The sequence below is a fragment of the Eurosta solidaginis genome, chromosome 4, assembly GCF_040869045.1.
Source record: "Eurosta solidaginis isolate ZX-2024a chromosome 4, ASM4086904v1, whole genome shotgun sequence".
Taxonomy (NCBI): domain Eukaryota; kingdom Metazoa; phylum Arthropoda; class Insecta; order Diptera; family Tephritidae; genus Eurosta; species Eurosta solidaginis.
In genome coordinates, this window is record NC_090322.1 from 20811693 (window position 1) to 20830542 (window position 18850).

General features: G+C 38.4%; 1 protein-coding gene across 1 annotated transcript in view; it reads right to left on the reverse strand.

Moving 5' to 3' along the window:
* The window catches only part of LOC137248423 (uncharacterized), a 396800-nt gene that overhangs the window by 328675 nt on the left and 49275 nt on the right, over positions 1 to 18850 (reverse strand). The window contains exons 5-6 of the mRNA XM_067779361.1: positions 5885 to 6025; positions 5532 to 5819 (exon numbers count right to left, since the gene is read on the reverse strand). Of these exons, the coding sequence (XP_067635462.1) occupies positions 5532 to 5819; positions 5885 to 6025 (429 nt within the window). The remainder of the gene's footprint in view (positions 1 to 5531; positions 5820 to 5884; positions 6026 to 18850) is intronic.

Consider the following 18850-nt stretch of genomic DNA (forward strand, 5'->3'; position numbering starts at 1 on the left):
CGCCACGTAATCTAGCTATTTGATCTGAAATAAGAGGCAGTAAATATTTATCGGATACCGTATTCAAGTTTAGCTCACGATAACACAGAGGCGATCAGATCTATTTTTCTTCTTTACAAGAAGGATAGGACTGGCAAACGGGGGACAACTGGATCGGATAATTTTGTATTCCAATAATTCCTTTATTCTATTCCTCACAACCTCTTTTTCTACCTCACTAAGCCTATACGGACGTCTTTGCATAGTCTTGCTAGGATCAATTAAACGAATTTCTAACTGGCCAGTAGATACAAAAGCGACATTAACTGAATTTTATCATTTCCAATTAGTTCGGTATTAACAGTAAACGAGTCATAAGAACAAGTATTTGCAATTTTCTCTTCAAAAATATCAAATTTATTACACGTTATCGTTACTCCAAAACCTTGACTAAGAATTTCACGGCCAACCAAAATATCATATTTTAAATAACTATCAAGAACTATGATGTATATTGGAACGATTTTCCGTCATCCCTTGTCAAGATAATATCAAGAACTACATGAAACAAAATTTCAAGAACAAATCCACTAATTTTTACACACGTCAATATTTGCAAAGAACTGCATATGGAGGCATTTCCGATGCCTTTTAACACAACTACATTGTTAATTCTTTTCCCCGTAAACTTCTTTGATATGGTTTCCTTTAAAAGCGTACACTCAGCACCGGAATCAAAATAAAATTGGAACAACTCACCATCCTGGATCAATACTCCCTTTGGTTCAGCCACATTACATATATCAACCCTCTTCTCGTAGCTATTGGTACTGTTACTTGAAATCTGACTGCTATTTTTTGAGCACTTCGAAGCAATGTGACCCACTTCTCCACATCTAAAGCAAACCAACGACGTACGACATTTTTCAGTTGACGAGCCACTTGAAAGTTGATTAATTTTAGGTAATAGTTTCCCTTCCTTTCTTTGAATTGTGTCCAAGTGATACCAGGATAACTTATTTGCGACAACCAATGCGACGCGCAACCTTCTAACGACTTACTCAGGGCTATAATTAAGGCACTCCCCACCAAAGGATTATCTGCTATTACCATATCAACTGTCGAGCACCATGAAATTGGATCTGCTCCTGAAACGTCAGGATTATATTTAGGCAGAGAGATCCTCTCCGCTTGTCCCGTTGATTTTGGAGCCTGCAAAGATTTTACTAGTTCGAAAAATTGTCTATTTTGCAATTCTAAAATATTTCGTAATTGCGTATTCGGATCAATTTGATGCGGAATCCATCCCACTTCTCATGCGGGCGCATGTTCAAAAGCGCCATTTGAATAGGGAGAACTCTCCTTTGTTGAAGGTGCTTGCTCCAGGTTATCAATATTCTCCATAATTGAGCGTAATGAACTACTGCACGTTTCAACGTCTTTACTTCTTTTATGATCCCAATATAATTTTATATTTTCTTAACTGACTTCCAACGTGACAGGAGCACACTCGGTAAAACGATCAGATTTCACCTCGCTACCTATAACCCAAACATGACAACCTCATCAACTCACAGTTCACTTTGATACAGTGAGAAAAATATCTTCACAACATACTTGGATTGAAAATAAATTCATTTAATACACAAAGTTATTTCTAACGCAACATAGAAAGGTTTACCATTCATATAAATATGCCGACATATACAATATAATAAAAATAAGGAGATCTCCAATTTTCAAATTTATGCGGATTTAAAACATAAAAAATATAATTTACTTAATCTCGTGACTGTTAACGAAATAACGAAATTAGATGAGTTACTTTCGGGGCTGGAAAAAGCAGCCGACAATCACAATATTAAACATTAGAATGGCCAAAAAGCGATATATTTTTCAATAATTTTACAGTTGCAAATTTTGAAATCCGCGGAAATGAAATTTTAAAATCATTACAAATAATATTGACGGACCCTATAGAGACCGTAACAGACAATGAACAGAAACAAAAACTTATGACAATTTATCACGAAGATCCACTGTTAGGAGGTCATTGCGGAACAAAAAGGTTATATGCCAAATTAAGAGCTAAATATTACTGGAAAAACATGACACGTGATATAGCGAAATTTGTGAAAAATTGCAATAAATGTCTTTTAAATAAAGAGAGACCAAAAACAAAACAAAATCTTGTCCTTACTCCAACACCCTGTAAACCATTTGACATAGTAATTATCGATACAATAGGTCCACTTCCAGAATCAAACTATGGTAACAAGTTCGCTGTTACTATGATTTGTGACTTTTCTAAATACCTGGTAACAGTAGCTGTACCAGTTAAATCAGCAAAAACTATTGCATGTGCTATTTTTGAAACCTTTATATTAACATATGGCACAATGAAAGCCATTAGATCCGATTTAGGGACGGAATACAAAAATGAATTATTCTCGGAATTAACAAAACTTTTAAAAATTAAGCATGATTTCTCAACAGCTTATCACCACGAAACTGTTGGTACTGTTGAAAGAAACCATAGAGTCTTTAACGAATATTTATGTGCATATCTAGATGAAACGTATTCAGATTGGGATACATATTTGAAATACTTTACATTTTTACATAATACTACAACTAGTTCGGTTTTTGATAATAAATTTACTCATTTCGAATTAATATTTGGGAGAAAATCTAAAATGCCACATGACTTACAAAAGGCACAAATCGATCCGATTTATAATGTAGAAAATTATACAAAAGAGCTAAAGTATAGAATGCAAAAATCTCATAAAATGGCAAGAAATTTGATTAGTAAACATAAAATTAGAAATAGAGAATTTTACGATAAAACGGCTAAGCTTTTAGAAATTAAAATTAGTGATAGGGTTCTAGTAGATACAGAACCGAGAAAAAAACATAGAAATATATATCAAGGTCCCTACATAATAAAGAATATCGATGGACCAAATGTAACAATTTACGATGAAATTAATAAAATTGAAAAAACTGTACATAAAAACCGTATCCAAAAATTTTATTAAAATTGACAGTACTTTTAAATTTTACTAATTAATCTTTAAATATAAATATATTTTAAGAATGCGCCAAGGAATGTACAAAAAAAAATTTGTATGTTAATTTCGATACGGGCTATTTTACTAAATATATGTCACCTAAATAATACATAAAAGATAGAAACTTACTTACGTTAAGTAGTAGTAATAGTAGTAGCTTATACAGTAAGCTTACCATACAAAATAAAATATCGGCTCACTTCAAACTAAACTAAATTATCAAAATCTAAAAATTAACTTTTCCTACATATTTCTTTTTGCAAATTTCAATTTTAGTTCTTTTTGATATAGCCTAAAGAAGAATGTGGCAAGACTGATCACTTTGCCAGGGATGAAGTAGTGTCAAATTGGGTCACTGCATTTAAATCTGGCAACTCCCCATCAAATATATAAAAAGATGCAAACCTCATATTAAAACTTGGCATCACTTAAAATTTTAGAGTGGAATGATGCGGAGATTCAACCCCATTGGTTGAATCTCCCGTTACTCGACTCTATCACGCCATCGCATCATACGATTTTCCCGTTATGCGAAAATGCACACCGGCAGGGCTGCTTTGAAGCGTCAGCAGCTTTCAGCTTCAGTTGGAGTTTGAAGTGAACCGGTCGCCGCGCTAGAAGCGCAAATAAAACGCGGATCAGAATAGTGTGGGTGAAATTTAAACATATTAGAAAACTAAAAAGTGTAAAACAAATTGTAAAAGAAACAGAAACCAAGATAACTTTAAATAAAAATCTAATTAAACTAAAAATCAGTTTTCTTTCCATCGTTGTGTGTACGTGTGTGGAGCTGCATGCCCGAGAAAAATGGTGGCGCTGAAGTCCACCGTACATGAATATCCCGAAGCGCCCGATCCATCAAAGAGCTAATCGTTGGAAGGCACTTTTCACTTATAAAAATTACAACGTCATATGCGTAAGCCGTAAGTTGTACGGGTCCCTAATTGAATCGCCTGAGCAGTTGGTTGATGAACATTTTTTGAACTTTCTCAATTTTATAGGAGTTATATTCATAGAAAGGATTCGTTATTATTGAACAATATTCAAGACCACTTCTGACCAAGCATATATAAAGTGCCCTCAACGTCATAGGGTCCTTCAAGTCACTGGTGTGAGTTAATCAAGTTAATCAAATGTATTAGTGGATTTTTATAGGGGGCCCGTAAATTGTTATTCTCGGGGCCAGATTTTCTCTCTACGGCCCTGTCTATAGACACGATAATTTGTAGGTGGGTATGTATGTATCTATATGCCTAGATAAGCGCTCACGATATACCGTTACATCCACCAATGTACTTGTATGTACAAAATAATCAGTGCATAGCCATAACGTAATCCAAACTAGTGGATATATTTATTTTGGATATAACAAAATTGGCTAGACTTAAGGATGAAACCATAAAGGATCTTTGCTAAATGAAAGCTTTTGGACGCCAACCTATTAATCCAACATTTTTTTACATATTGTCTGGGCAATTAGAAAAACCGCCGTTTTCAATCCCACATTATTTTATATAATGAGTGTAGTAAAATATGCACGTGTGTGTATACTTACCGGAGAATATGTTTAGATCAACGCTCATATTCGCTCTATATGTTGCATGTATGTATATATTCGCCTCGATAAGCGCTTACGATTTATTATTGCATCCTAAAATGTAATTGTATGTAGAAATTATCCCGTGCACGCAACAAACGGGAATTTTTCTTTCAACAAAGCGGAAAAATAATAAAAGATAATAAAAAAAAATCAAAAAAAAAAAAAATAAAAAAAAAATAAAAAAAAATTTTTTTTAAAATCAAAAATAATCGAAAAAATTAACAATAATCAAAAGTAATCATTTCGATTACTTTTGATTATTTTTGATTTTTTTCAATAATCGAAAAAAATCATGATTTTTTTTGATTTTTTTCTAATGGTAATCAATTAGTAATTGCTTTTTTCGGAAAACAATTGAAATAATCATTGGCCATTAAATCTAATTAATTGATTACTAGTGCTAATTCAAATTTAACAGGTCTGATTTCAATCATTAAAGGGGAGGAGTGATGGGGAAACATATTGAGTAAAAAGTGCTAAGTCAGGAGAAAAAATTTGTTTTGAGTGCGGAAATTGTGTCAAGTCATAAAATAGCTGCTGGGTTAGCATACATGATTTTTATTTATCTTTTTCAAAGCTTCTACACTCAAAAGTATTGCAACTAAGGTATCCTCATTCACAGTTGTGAAAAAAAAGGTTATTTCAAAAGTTATTCATTTTTTTCGTCTCCTGTAAAATTCGTAAAAAGTGACTTAGCACATTTTCACATAAAGCTTACGATATCTCCTTAATCCGATCCACAATTTAAGAGATATTGCGATGTAAAAAATTGTTTTCCATCACGGATCGTATAACACGATACCGGCCCTGGATTCCGCGCGGAGTAATTAACCTTAATATAAGATCACATTCTACGGAGTTTATGAATGCCATTTTACCTATTTACTTTCAATTTAGCCTCTTCTTCCCTTAAAGCTGTCATATTTCGCTCACGCGTCTCTGGATCTTCGTCTTTATGTGTAGGTGAGTGTAACCGTAGCTCCGAAGCCAAACGAAAAGCTAAGGGACAAGATTCACATCTGTGAATATTATCACCCAGATGTACACGTAAATGCCCATTCAGTAATTTTTTTGTCGTAAAGCACCGGTCGCAGTATTTGCATTTACATGGCTTTTCACAGGTATGAGTACGCATATGATGGCTTAGGTTCTGAGATTGTATAAATCTATTTCATACAGGCAGAAAATAAAGGTGAAATGTATTACGATGAGGATTTTTATAATAACTTACCGCATTTCACAAATATCACATTTATAGGGCTTTTCGCCGCTATGACTTCGTTTATGTTTAATTAAGTCCGATTTTCTTTTAGAATGTTTGCCACAAACATCGCACTGGAATTGGTAGTTCCTTTCACGTATGTTTTTGTATCTAAAAAAAAAACACAGGTAATCAACTAAACACAGGCAATCAAGTTTCTTTTTTGATATTAAAAGGAAACGAGGATTTGAGTTTTGTAACTAAACTAAAAATTTTTTGGCTACTAAAATGTCGAGTATGTTCAAATTTAAACACGGTCTTAAAACTTTTTAGTATTTTTAGACCAACTTGCAGAATGGCGATTTTTTTATGTGTTAACAACATTTGAATGTTATTAAACTTTTGTTTGCATACATTGCAGCTCACTTCTTTCCCATGATAGTTTCTAATATGTCGCCATAAATTGCGATCATATTTAAATTCTTTGTTACAATACTCGCACACAAATGAAGGTGTACTATTTTTTTTTTCATCTTTCTAGATTTTTTATGTTTGGATCCTTTTTTGATGCTTTTGTCGGCTCGAGATCTAAATCTCAATAAAAAATTCTGTTTTTTGTTTTTTCTTCTCCGATTTTTGAAGCGCAGGCTAAAGTTCAACTGAACGGGTAGCTAATTTTGGAATAGTTGTAAAGCTCAACTAAATGGGAAGTGATCGGTGTTCTATGTTTTATACTTACGGAAAATCTGATAACGAATTTAATTAAATGAAATACAGCATGAAGTTTTGTTTACTTATATATACATATAAATATGTTCCAATGTTGTACGGGTAAGGTTTCTTATCAGTGTGGTTTAATAAATTTCCCATGTACATACATATGTGTTAGTATGTACACACAAACTTACAATATAATAAAATGCCAAACAAAATGTTCAATCTTCATATTTAAAAATTTATAATTTATGTACATATATGCTGTCATGTTTAAGGAGCTCAAATGGAAATCATAAGTTCAATATTAAGATAACCTTTAGTTAATTATGAAATTCTCACATGCATATATATGGGCCAGTATGTATACAAGACAAAGGCAAGCGGCTCTTTAGAAATCTATGGGACTCTTTAAAAACGCTCGGGTGAAGTCTAGGACTCATTAGAAATATGAGGGGGCATTTAAAAATTTGCGGCCCTTTAAAAAATAAAATAAGAAATAAAATAAATTAGCAGAAAAACAATATAAACAATATAAACAAGTAAGGACGGGACTGTCTTCGGGTGTGCCGAAGACTTCATACCTTTCATGAATCATGAATCATGAATCTTATCCCGTTCGCAATCTCCAAATAATCGGATGTATAAGATAAGAAATATATAGTGAACAGATGTACATACCTAAACGATTTTTAAGATAAATATAAAATAAAAAATAGGTAGGTACTTTGTGTGAGGATGCAAAGTTTCAGGTTTTTTTGTGGTCTGCGTGTAAAAACTATGACTACGAATCACGTATTTCAACAATATATGACGTAAACGTAACTATTTGATGAATTTTGAAGCTTCCAGCCGTAAAAAATGGGCAAAAAAGACAGTTTATATGGGGTATATAATATATATACCACCGATCTCTATGATTTTTTCAGACAACAATATATGCTATATACATTTGCATTTGGTGAAATTTGAAGCTTCTAGCTGTTAAAATGGGGCAGAAATTGCGCAAAGTTTCTTATCTGAACAATCGGTTGTATGAGATATGTACTATGTATACCACCGATCTCAATGATTTTTTCAGACATCAATATATGCAGCTTCCAGCTGTTAAAATGGGGCTGAAATTGCAAAAAAAAATATATATATACTATATATACCATCATATATCTATATATATAAAAAGAAGTGTACATTTTGATTGTCACTCCATAACTCGAGAACGGCTCGACAGATTGCCATGAAATTTTTAGGAAAGATACAGGAAGGAGGGATGATGGTTAGTTGATTTTGAAATCCCAAATCGGTTTAGCCATATATATATAAAAATCAAATTCTGTGTGTGTGTATGTTCGCTATGGAAACGTATTTCCCACACATCAATCATCACCAAATTTTGGTTATGGGTTCCTTCGATCAACGGGAAGGTTTTAGGCTAAAAATAATTCCGATATATAAAAGGGCGTGGCACCTCCCATACAAATGGAATCTTTGGTACTGCATACCTTTGAAGGTATACATGCCAGAACATTGAAATTCAATGAGGAGTTATATGAGGTCAATCCCTAACACCACCAAGAAAATTTGGAGAAAGGGTGCGTGGCAACTCCCATACAAATGGAATCTTTGGTACTGCATACCTTTGAAGGTATACATGCCAGAACATTGAAATTCAGTAAGGAGTTATATGAGGGCAATCCCTAACACCACCAAGAAAAGGCGGAATTGGGAAAAAGGGGGCGTGGCACCTCCCATTCAAATGGAATCTTTGGTACTGCATAACTTTGAAGGTATACATGCCATAACATTGAAATTCAGTAAGGAGTTATATGAGGTCAATCCCTAACACCACCAAGAGAATATGGAATTGGGAAAAACGGGGCGTGGCACCTCCCATACAAATGGAATATATTGTGACGATCATGAGTGACACTAAGTGATACTCACATCCCTAGTCTGATGCTAACTAAATGAAGTCACAACAACAATAAAGCAGACAGCCACTTGTATCTACATAAACGAATCAATCATTATACCTACACATATGTACGTATACGCAGCTGAGAAGCAACGCACAAGCACATGCATATATCTGAGATACTCCTATAAGTATGCAATGAGAAAAACTATAAAATTGTGCAATTGTAGTTACAGCTGAGAAGTTTGAGAGCTGCTGGACTAGTAAAATTCTGGAAGCGCCTAGAAGATGCCGGGAGGAAATCTCAGAGTATAAAAGCATCAGCGGTAGAGGCGCTATATTCAGTTTCGATTAAGACGATATCTAGCGAGCAATAGCAGTATTATCTTGAAAGTCAGTTTCATTTAAGCTATCAGTTTGGTTATTAAGCCAGCTAATTGCAAAGTATAAGTGTTATTGTGAAGTACTTTAATAAGGGCCATTTTTCCATTATTCAATATTGGAGTTATTTATTCAACAGTTTAGTGATACGAACTTAGCAAAAAGGGAAATAAGAGGATTTGCAAGCAAATTCGTTACAATTTGTGTCAGAAGAGGAATTGTTGAATAAATTCCGAAGATTGGGAATACAACTTGGACATGGCAAAGTTGAGTGCATTGACGATCCAGCAACTGAAGGAGGAGTTGGAAGTCCGTGGATTGGCTACTTCTGGCGATAAATCCCAGCTACAAAAACGACTAAGTGTAGCTATGGTTTTTGAAGGAATCTACAATGCTGAGAAGTATGTCTTTCATTATGATAGCGACAAAACAACAACAAAAATGGAAGAAAAAAACGAAACACCGCAGACAGTGACGAGCACAATATTAAATTTGTTTCGTCCCTCCCACAAATTGTCATCCTCCCAGCAGCTCCTTGCAGCAGGACTGCTACATATTCTCTTACTCCGGGAAGGTATCGAACCCAATCCGGGTCCGTCTCCTGACCCCGGTCCTGAGAAATGGTTTTGCTGCATTTACCAGAAAAGAATCTTTTTAGGACGGTCATACTCTGTTCAGTGTGTCTCGTGCAAGGGATGGTTGCATCGGACAGGTTGTTCTGGGCTTGATCCCAAAACCCGACGTCCACGTAACTTTTATAAATCTTTTGTGGCTCCTTGCTGCTCACGCCCAAGGGCGTCCCGTAGTCTATGCCTAAGCGCCCCCCCCCTACTACCTTCCAGCAGCCTCGCTGCTCAGCAAGCCACAACAAGTACCCGCTGCTGCTCGCGCCCTACGGCGCCAACAACTCTAACAGCTGATACCACTCATAACTACTACCTTCGTAGTAGAGCTGGTAGCAATGCTGAGCACCAGCGCCTGCCCCCGTCTTCTTCTCCCCCCCCCTCTTTTCTGGCAGCAATCGTGCAGGTCCGGGAAACAGACTCTTAGTCCCTACCTCCGTTTGCTCCGTCTGCCAGCACAGAATATATAGGTTTGCGACATCCGCTCAATGCAGTTCCTGCCTTGGGTGGTGCCACTTTCCTAGATGTTCTGGTCTCCGCGACGGCAACCCCTCGACGGGTTTCATCGCGCCATGTTGCCAGGTCGCAAACCCAAATCATCCGGGTACCCCAATGCTTGCCCAAGGGCGCCCAGTCCCAAGGCCACAACAGCAATTGCGTCCTGGCCTTCCACAACCTAGGCGTAGTCACCCGTCACTTACCCCTAGAGTGGCGGCGTCACCCCTCATGCACTTCAAAATTCTGCAGTTAAACTGTAATGGACTAACTGGGAAGATTACGGAGATAGTCGATTTCATGAAGCGGCACAACATCCGCATTGCTGCGATTCAAGAGACTAAACTCACAGCAAGATCTGCATTGCAGACCTGCTCTGGGTATAATGTCCACAGGAAAGACCGCGAGAGCGGAAATGGAGGCGGCCTCGCGTTTATTATACACCACTCTGTGCAATATTATATATTTGATCCTGGCATCGACCGCAGGGACAATGTCTTAGAACGTCAAGGCCTATCTGTCCGGTCAGGCGATGCAAATCTAGAAATCATCAACATCTACATCCCTCCTGTCACCTGTTGCCCCAGTGGATACCGCCCTAATATCGAGGCCTTACTCACTGGCAACAATCGCATTATCTTAGACGATTTCAATGCCCATCACGACCTATGGCATTCAAACTTGCGGGCGGATGTTGGCGGATCAAATAGAAGAAACGACGTTCTGCACAATAAACGGAGACGCCCCCACACGTATGGTAGGAAGCTGTCATAGCTCGCCAGACATCTCAATCGTGAGCGCAGAACTCGTAAACTGCGTCAACTGGCAGCCGATGGTAACATTGGCATCCGACCACCGCCCATACTTATTTCGTTCGAGCGTACCGCCGACTTCATCGTCACCGAAAAACGCACTTTCATAAACTTCAAAAAAGAAAGTGGGAAGAATATAAATCTGCAACAGACAGCAGCTTTGCTGCCCTCCCTATCCCGACTGATGCCCGCCAAGGGGAGTGTGCCTTCCGTAAGGTCATTGAATCCGCCTCGGCACATTTCATTCCCGCCGGGAGAATTCCCGAAATCCGGCCCCACTTCCCGGCGGAGGCCGCGACCTTAGCGAGGGAACGCGACCTTATAAGACAGCTTGATCCAGGCGACCCCCAAATAAGGGATATAAACCAACGCATCAGATTGCTTGTGGACGAACACAAGCGGGCGAAATGGGAAGAGCACCTAAGAGGTTGTAACCTCTCTACCGGTGTAGGTAAACTTTGGTCCACCGTAAAGTCCCTATCGAATCCGACTAAGCACAAAGACAAAGTTTCCATCGCCTTTGGCGATAAGGTGCTGTCGGATGCGAAAAAATGCGCGAGCGCTTTCTGCCGACAATATATAATGCATCCTACGGTCGACAAAGATAGACGGAGAGCCAATAGACACGCACATAAACACAAATTCAGCGCGTCACCAATCACCATCACCGCTAGAGAGGTTGAGGACGCCATTGGTCGCGCTAAACCATCCAAAGCAGTGGGCCCAGACGGCATAGCCATGCCGATGCTTAAAAACCTAGGGAAAGAGGGTTTCAAATATTTAGCGCATGTCTTCAACCTGTCTCTTTCCACCTTTGTCATACCCGAGAAATGGAAAATGGCCAAGGTGGTCCCGCTACTAAAGCCTGGGAAACCAGCTAACGTAGGTGAGTCATATCGTCCGATATCTCTCCTATCGCCAGTGGCAAAGACGCTTGAAGCCATTTTGCTCCCTTATTTTCAAGCACATTTGCAGCTAGCCCCTCATCAGCATGGCTTCAGAAAACTCCATAGCACTACCTCCGCGCTAAATGTCATTGGCACCCAAATAAATTGCGGTTTGACTCAATACCCCCACCATAGAACAGTACTCGTAGCGCTAGACCTATCAAAAGCCTTTGATACGGTCAACCATGGCTCGTTACTGCAAGACCTGGAAGGGATCGGGAAGGGTTTCCCCCATGTCTTAAAAGGTGGACCGCAAATTATCTGGGTAGTCGGCAGGCATCGGCGCAATTTAGAAACGAAACATCAAAACCAAGGAGAATTAAACAGGGGGTGCCGCAGGGTGGTGTCCTATCCCCACTTTTGTTTAATTTCTACATATCTAAGCTTCCTTCACCACCGGAAGGAGTCACAATCGTTTCCTACGCCGATGACTGCACAATAATGGCCACAGGCCCAGGCCCAGAGATCGATGAGCTATGCAATAAAATAAACGGCTATCTCCCTGATCTCTCCAGTTTTTCGCCTCGCGAAACCTGGCATTGTCACCGACTAAATCTTCCGCGACCTTATTTACAACATGGACGCCCCAAATGTCGACCATATTGAACATCCACGTCGATGGCACTACGCTACCGACTGTCCTACACCCCAAAATCTTGGGTGTGACGTTTGATCAGGATCTACATTTTGGTGCGCACGCAACCGCAATTGTTCCGAGAATTCAGAGCCGTAATAAAATCCTCAAATCCCTTGCTGGCAGTACCTGGGGAAAAGATAAAGAAACGCTCATGACCACATACAAAGCAATTAGCCAGCCGATTACGTGCTACGCGTCACCCATATGGTCGCCAAGCCTAAAAACTACCCACTGGAAGAAACTACAGGCCTGCCAAAATACTGCTCTCAGAATCGCCACGGGCTGTCTTCTTATGTCCCCAGAACACCATCTGCATAATGAGGCGAGAATACTCCCCATCAGGGAGAGAAATGAGATGGTGACCAAACAGTTTCTGTTGAATACCCAGAAACCTGGGCATCCCAACAGACATCTGATTGACGAACCAGCACCGCCTAGGGGCCTAAGGAGTCATCTCCGTAAGCATTTTGAGGAAATACGGCACCTGAGAACACAGCCGTATGAAGCGAAAAAACACAAGCAGGTCCTTGGTGAACTCCATAGACAGGCGTCGGACCTTTATGTCGGGAATTGCCCGGTGAATCCAGTACTTGAAGAAAAATATCCAGAACTCGCGGAAGAGGAACGCATACTCCCCAGGGAAACGCGTGTCACTCTTGCTCAACTTCGTTCTGGATACTGTAACAGGTTAAACTCTTACCTATCCAGAATCAACCCCGACATACAAAATGTATGCCCCGCTTGCAATGTGACCCCACATGACACCAACCATCTCTTTAATTGTAATGTGGAACCAACGCCTCTAACACCCCTTTCCTTATGGTCCACCCCTGTTGAAACGGCAAGTTTCCTTGGACTCCCGTTAGAGGATATTGATGACAATTTGTGATCGGTCGCGGCTATTAGGTGGGGCGAGCATTGCTACAACAACAACAACAACGAGCACAATATCTGTACAAACATCGACAATGGCATCTCAGCTGGAGTCACAGGAGGCACGCATTTCAGAAATGGCGTCGCAAATGTCATCTCAATTGGACGAACAGAAGACATATATGTCATCTCAACTGGAAGCGCAAGAGGCACGTATATCTGGAATGTCGACAAAAATGTCGGAACAGGTATCTTCGCAGCTCTTTTCGAAACTGGAAGAGCAGAATGCAAAAATTTTACAACTCGAGGACAAAATTGATGCCGAGATAGAAGCGTTGAAAGGTCTTATGCAACAGTCACATCTAAATCGCCCAGCTGTTCCAGCGAGCAATCCGAAGGTAAAAACTCCATCTTTTGACGGCTCTGTTCCTTTCGAGGTATTCAAGCTTCAATTTGAGAAGACGTCAGCAGTGAACAACTGGAATGCTGAAGATAAAGTTGCTGCTCTATTCGTAGCATTGAAGGGGCCAGCAGCCGAAATCCTACAGACGATTCCCGAGGGAGAGCGGAACAACTATGAAGCATTGATGGCCGCTGTCGAGAGACGTTATGGAAGCGAGCATAGAAAACAGATATACCAAATTGAGTTACAAAACCGTTACCAAAAAACAAATGAGACATGACAGGAGTTTGCTTCGGATGTTGAAAGATTGGCTCATCTTGAAAATGCGGACGCACCCGTGGAATACACGGACAGGGTAAAGATTCAGAGCTTTATTAACGGCATACGGGACGTCGAAACAAAGCGAGCCACATACGCGAACCCAAAGGCAACATTTGCTGAAACGGTATCCCATGCACTGACACAGGAAACAGCGTCACTTTTGAGTAAGCCCGCATACAAAGCTCATCGCGTGGAAGTGGAAAGGCCAGATTGGGTAGATACAATTTTGGAAGCACTGAAGGGATTACAACAAAACAATGGCGGAGTTATGAAGTGTTTCAAGTGCGGTAACCCAAGTCACATTGCACGTCATTGCAGCACCGGTCATGGTAGTTCCAACTTGGCTGGTCGTAAACGCAAAGCTGGAGGAGATAAACGCGAGCGAGTCAAATGTAAAGATCGAGAACTTGCCCCAGCTATTGAATGTCGTGTGATATCTATCTCGCAAACTGGAAGGAAATCGAGCAGTCTTACCGTCAAAGGAAATGTGGATGGCAAGGAGCGTGTACTGACTGTAGATACGGGCGCATCTCATTCCTTGATCCGATCTGATTTGGTCAACAGGAAAGTAAAGCCATTACCTGGAGCAAGATTGCGTACGATTACTGGCGAGTATAACCAAGTCCAGGGAGAAGTGGTATGTGAAGCCTTAATTGGGGAGGTCATGGTTCTACACAAATTCGTTGTGGCAGAGATCGTTGATGAAGTCATATTGGGAGTGGATTTCTTAGTTGACTATGACATCAGGATCGATATGCAGAGAAGGATTATGCAGTATAAGAACCAGGATATACCATTTAACTTCAAGTTGGAGAAAGGGTTCCGAAGTAATCGAGTAATGGTGGAAAAGACTCGACAAAGGCCACGAAAGTCAAAAGAAAAGGTTGATGGATCGAATGGGCCAAATAAAGCGAAATTAAAAGTACCTGCGAGAAAAAGACCGGCACTGACAAACCCTAATGGACGCACTAAAACGACTGAAAGAATTTTCCAGAAAAAATGCAAGGGTGGTTTCAAGCCAGCGCGCACTACTGTTGTGAAACGTCAAGACGATACTGATGATGCAAAGTCAATCCGTCAGGATCAAGCTCTGCGAAGTAGTTCTTCATTGGCCAAGCAACAGAGTACGAGGGAACGATCGAGGATAATGAGTAGTAAGATAAAACACAGGTACAGCAAGGAAAATAATTCGGAAGGTTTCCGGGAGGGAGATCTGTTATACAACCCTCACTGGCGGAAAGGTGTTCCAGCCAAATTTCGGTGCAGTTGGGAAAGCCAGTACAAGGTTGTGAAGAAAATCAGTGATACCATCTACCGCATACAAAGCATTGGGAAACCACGGAGTAGAAGAGTGGTACATTTGGAGATGCTAGCGGCGTTTAGATCGGGAGATTTGTCTGATCGGGACGATCAGACTTAGGTGGAGGGCAGTGTGACGATCATGAGTGACACTAAGTGATACTCACATCCCTAGTCTGATGCTAAGTAAATGAAGTCACAACAACAATAAAGCAGATAGTCACTTGTATCTACATAAACGAATCAATCATTATACCTACACATATGTACGTATACGCAGCTGAGAAGCAACGAACAAGCACATGCAGATAACTTATCTGAAATGCCCCTAAAGGTATGCAATTGTGAATGGGGAAGTGTCGCTTACACATACAAGCGCATGGGGTATGAGAGAAGCTACAAAAACTATACATCTGTAGTTGTAGCTGAGAAATTTATAACTAAGTAAAATTCTGGAAGCGCCTAGAAGATGGCGGGAGGAAATCACAGAGTATAAAAGCATCAGCGGTAGAGGCGCTATATTCAGTTTCGATTAAGACGATATCTAGCGAGCAATAGCAGTATTATCTTGAAAGTCAGTTTCATTTAAGCTATCAGTTTGGTTATTAAGCCAGCTAATTGCAAAGTATAAGTGTTATTGTGAAGTACTTTAATAAAGGCCATTTTTCCATTATTCAATATTGGAGTTATTTATTCAACAGTTTAGTGATACGAACTTAGCAAAAAGGCAAATAAGAGGATTTGCAAGCAAATTCGTTACAATATTATACTGCATATATCTGGATGTCGTAATGGTAGGATAATTAAAATTGGTAAGGAGCTATGTGACGTTAAGTCCTAAAACCTCCAGTAAAATGTGGAATGGGAAAAACTATGGCTGCCGTACAAACTTAAGTTATTTTAACACTTAAAGTTTGACTGCATTGTTGAGTTAAGCTGTTATGCCTTTTGGACGTTTAGTAATCTGCCGCTGTTAAAAAAATTGTTTAGCTCCAGTCTATCTACATCTTCTATAAAAATCAAATTCTGTGTGTGTGTTCCCTATGAAAACGTGTTTGCTATACTTCGATCATCACCAAATTTTTGCTCGAGGTTCCTTCGATCAAGACGAAAGTTTTTCATATTTCAGAATTAAAAAATTTTAAATTTAAATGTTTTTGTTTTTTGGCTATGCGAAAGAACTATCTTAGCTCCCAAAAATGGTCATGTTAACAAAATCAATGATCGCTTTCAAAATCAATTTCCTGGTGAAGTGACGAAATATAAATCGATCGCCACAGTTACAGATGAAGATAAAATTGTGAATTATCCAAATGAATTTCTATACTCCTTAGAACCAAAAGGAATGCCTGCGCATATATCAAATTTGAAAATTGGCTCACCAGTCATGCTTCTTCGGAATGTAATCAAAGCAACAATCATCAGCGGTAAAAGCAATACAATAATATAAAATAAGATACAGTAAGATACAAGAATAAAATGTTTTAACAGAAAATTTCACCAAATATGCGTACAAAATTCAATTCAATTTACAGAATAATAAATTAAATTATCAACAAACAAAACAGAAAAAATAACGATCTCGGGCGTTACAACGTGCGCCTGGTAAAGCTAGTATTATATTATATATATCACCGATCTCTATGATTTTTTTACACAACAATATATACTATATACGTAAGCATTCGGTGAAATTTGAAGCTTCTAGTTGGTAAAATAGGGCTGAAATTGCGAAAATATATATATATATACTATATATACCACCATATATATACTATATATACCACCGATCTTTATGATTTTTTCAGACAACAATATATGCTATATACGTAAGAATTCGTTGAAATTTGAAGCATCTAGCTCTTAAAATAGAGCAGGGGGCCTACTCTGTATTGCGATGCGAAAGAAAAAATACGCGAAATCGCAAAATCGGTACTCTGTATCTTGACATTCGCATGTATATTTTGACTTTCGCATTCACATTTTGCCCATTCGCAATTTTTCTCCCTTTTCGCATTGCCGGCACTCTGTAAAGCGAAAGCGAATGTCAAACAGCATTCATTTTCGCATTTTTCTTGCTACAAGTAATAGGCATTCGCATTGTTCAAATATGTAAGTATTAATTGATGATGTTATAAATTGATATCTTTATATTCATTTAAAAATATATAGGACAACTCAAAAAACAAAACAAACACAAAAGCAACAATTTGTAATCCTAGTGGACTTAAAATACATAAATAAATAACAATTAAATCGAAACTACTTTTTTATAAAGCATTTCTATTTGAAATCATGTCATTTTTTATTTGTTCTCTGATACAACTAGCAATATTTCCCATTCTATGATTTTCCACGTTTTCTGTATTTATCCCGTTCACTTCTTCCAGTTCAATTTCTGAACTGGGAGTATTTCTTCATTTAAATCAATCCTTTCTTCATTTAAATCGTTCCATAATGCTACAGAATCCTTTTTTTAATTTGTTCAACAAAAATTAATCGTTTGCCGAAATTGTAATCGCCTTGTTTCTTTTGTTCTCTTTCTTTGAGTTTGGTCAGTGATGCATACTCAAGCAAAAAATTAGCGAAAAATAAAAAAAGCGACATTGTTAGCGATGCGATAGCGCTACAGAGTTCCAATTACCTTTCGCATCGCAATTTATTTTCGCATCGCACTGCCTTTCGCATCGCAATACAGAGTAGGCCCCCAGTAATTACGAAAAGTTTCTTATGTGAACAATCGGGTGTGGGGGATATAAACTATATATACGACCGATCTCATAAATTTTTTCAGACAACAATATGTGCAATATACGAAAGTATGTGGTGAAGTTTGAAGCTTCAATATGTTAAATTGAGGAAGATATGACAAAAATCCTCTTTATCTGAAAAATCGGTAGTATGGAGGATATATGCGATAGTGGTCCGATCCGGCCGGTTCCGACAAATATCTAATCGGACACACAAATACACCCGCTCACAAAATTTTATCAAGATATCTCAAAAATTGAGGGACTAGTTTGTATACAGACAGACGGACAGACGGACATGGCTAAATGAACCCATCTCTTCATCCTGATTATTTCGGTATACTTAATGGTGCGTCTATCTATTTTCCTTTAAGGACTTACAATTTTGGGTTTCGTGACGAAATTAATATACCATTTCATTGTCATGAAAGGTATAAAAATTTAATGTTATATTTTGGTAATCTTTTTTTTCAGTATAATACGTGTTTTATCTAAAATGAGGATTAAATCTACAAATGCAAAAACATTTTCGGCCAAATTTGCCATTAATTGTTATAAATAAATTTAGTTAGTTACAACACAAGTTAACTCATTATTTGTGATTTCGTGTTTTTTTGTAAACAACCTAAATAAAAAACAAAGAATCTGTTAAATAAAGACCTATGTATTTACGTGTAAGTGAAATTTGCCACAAAAAATGGGCCGGTCAAAAATTAATTCTATTTAAGATTTTTTGGTACGCTACAAATTATTTTGGAACAATTTTTTAGGATTTTGGTAGAGGCTATTATAGCTAAGTGGCAACAATGGGAAACCATGTTTTAAT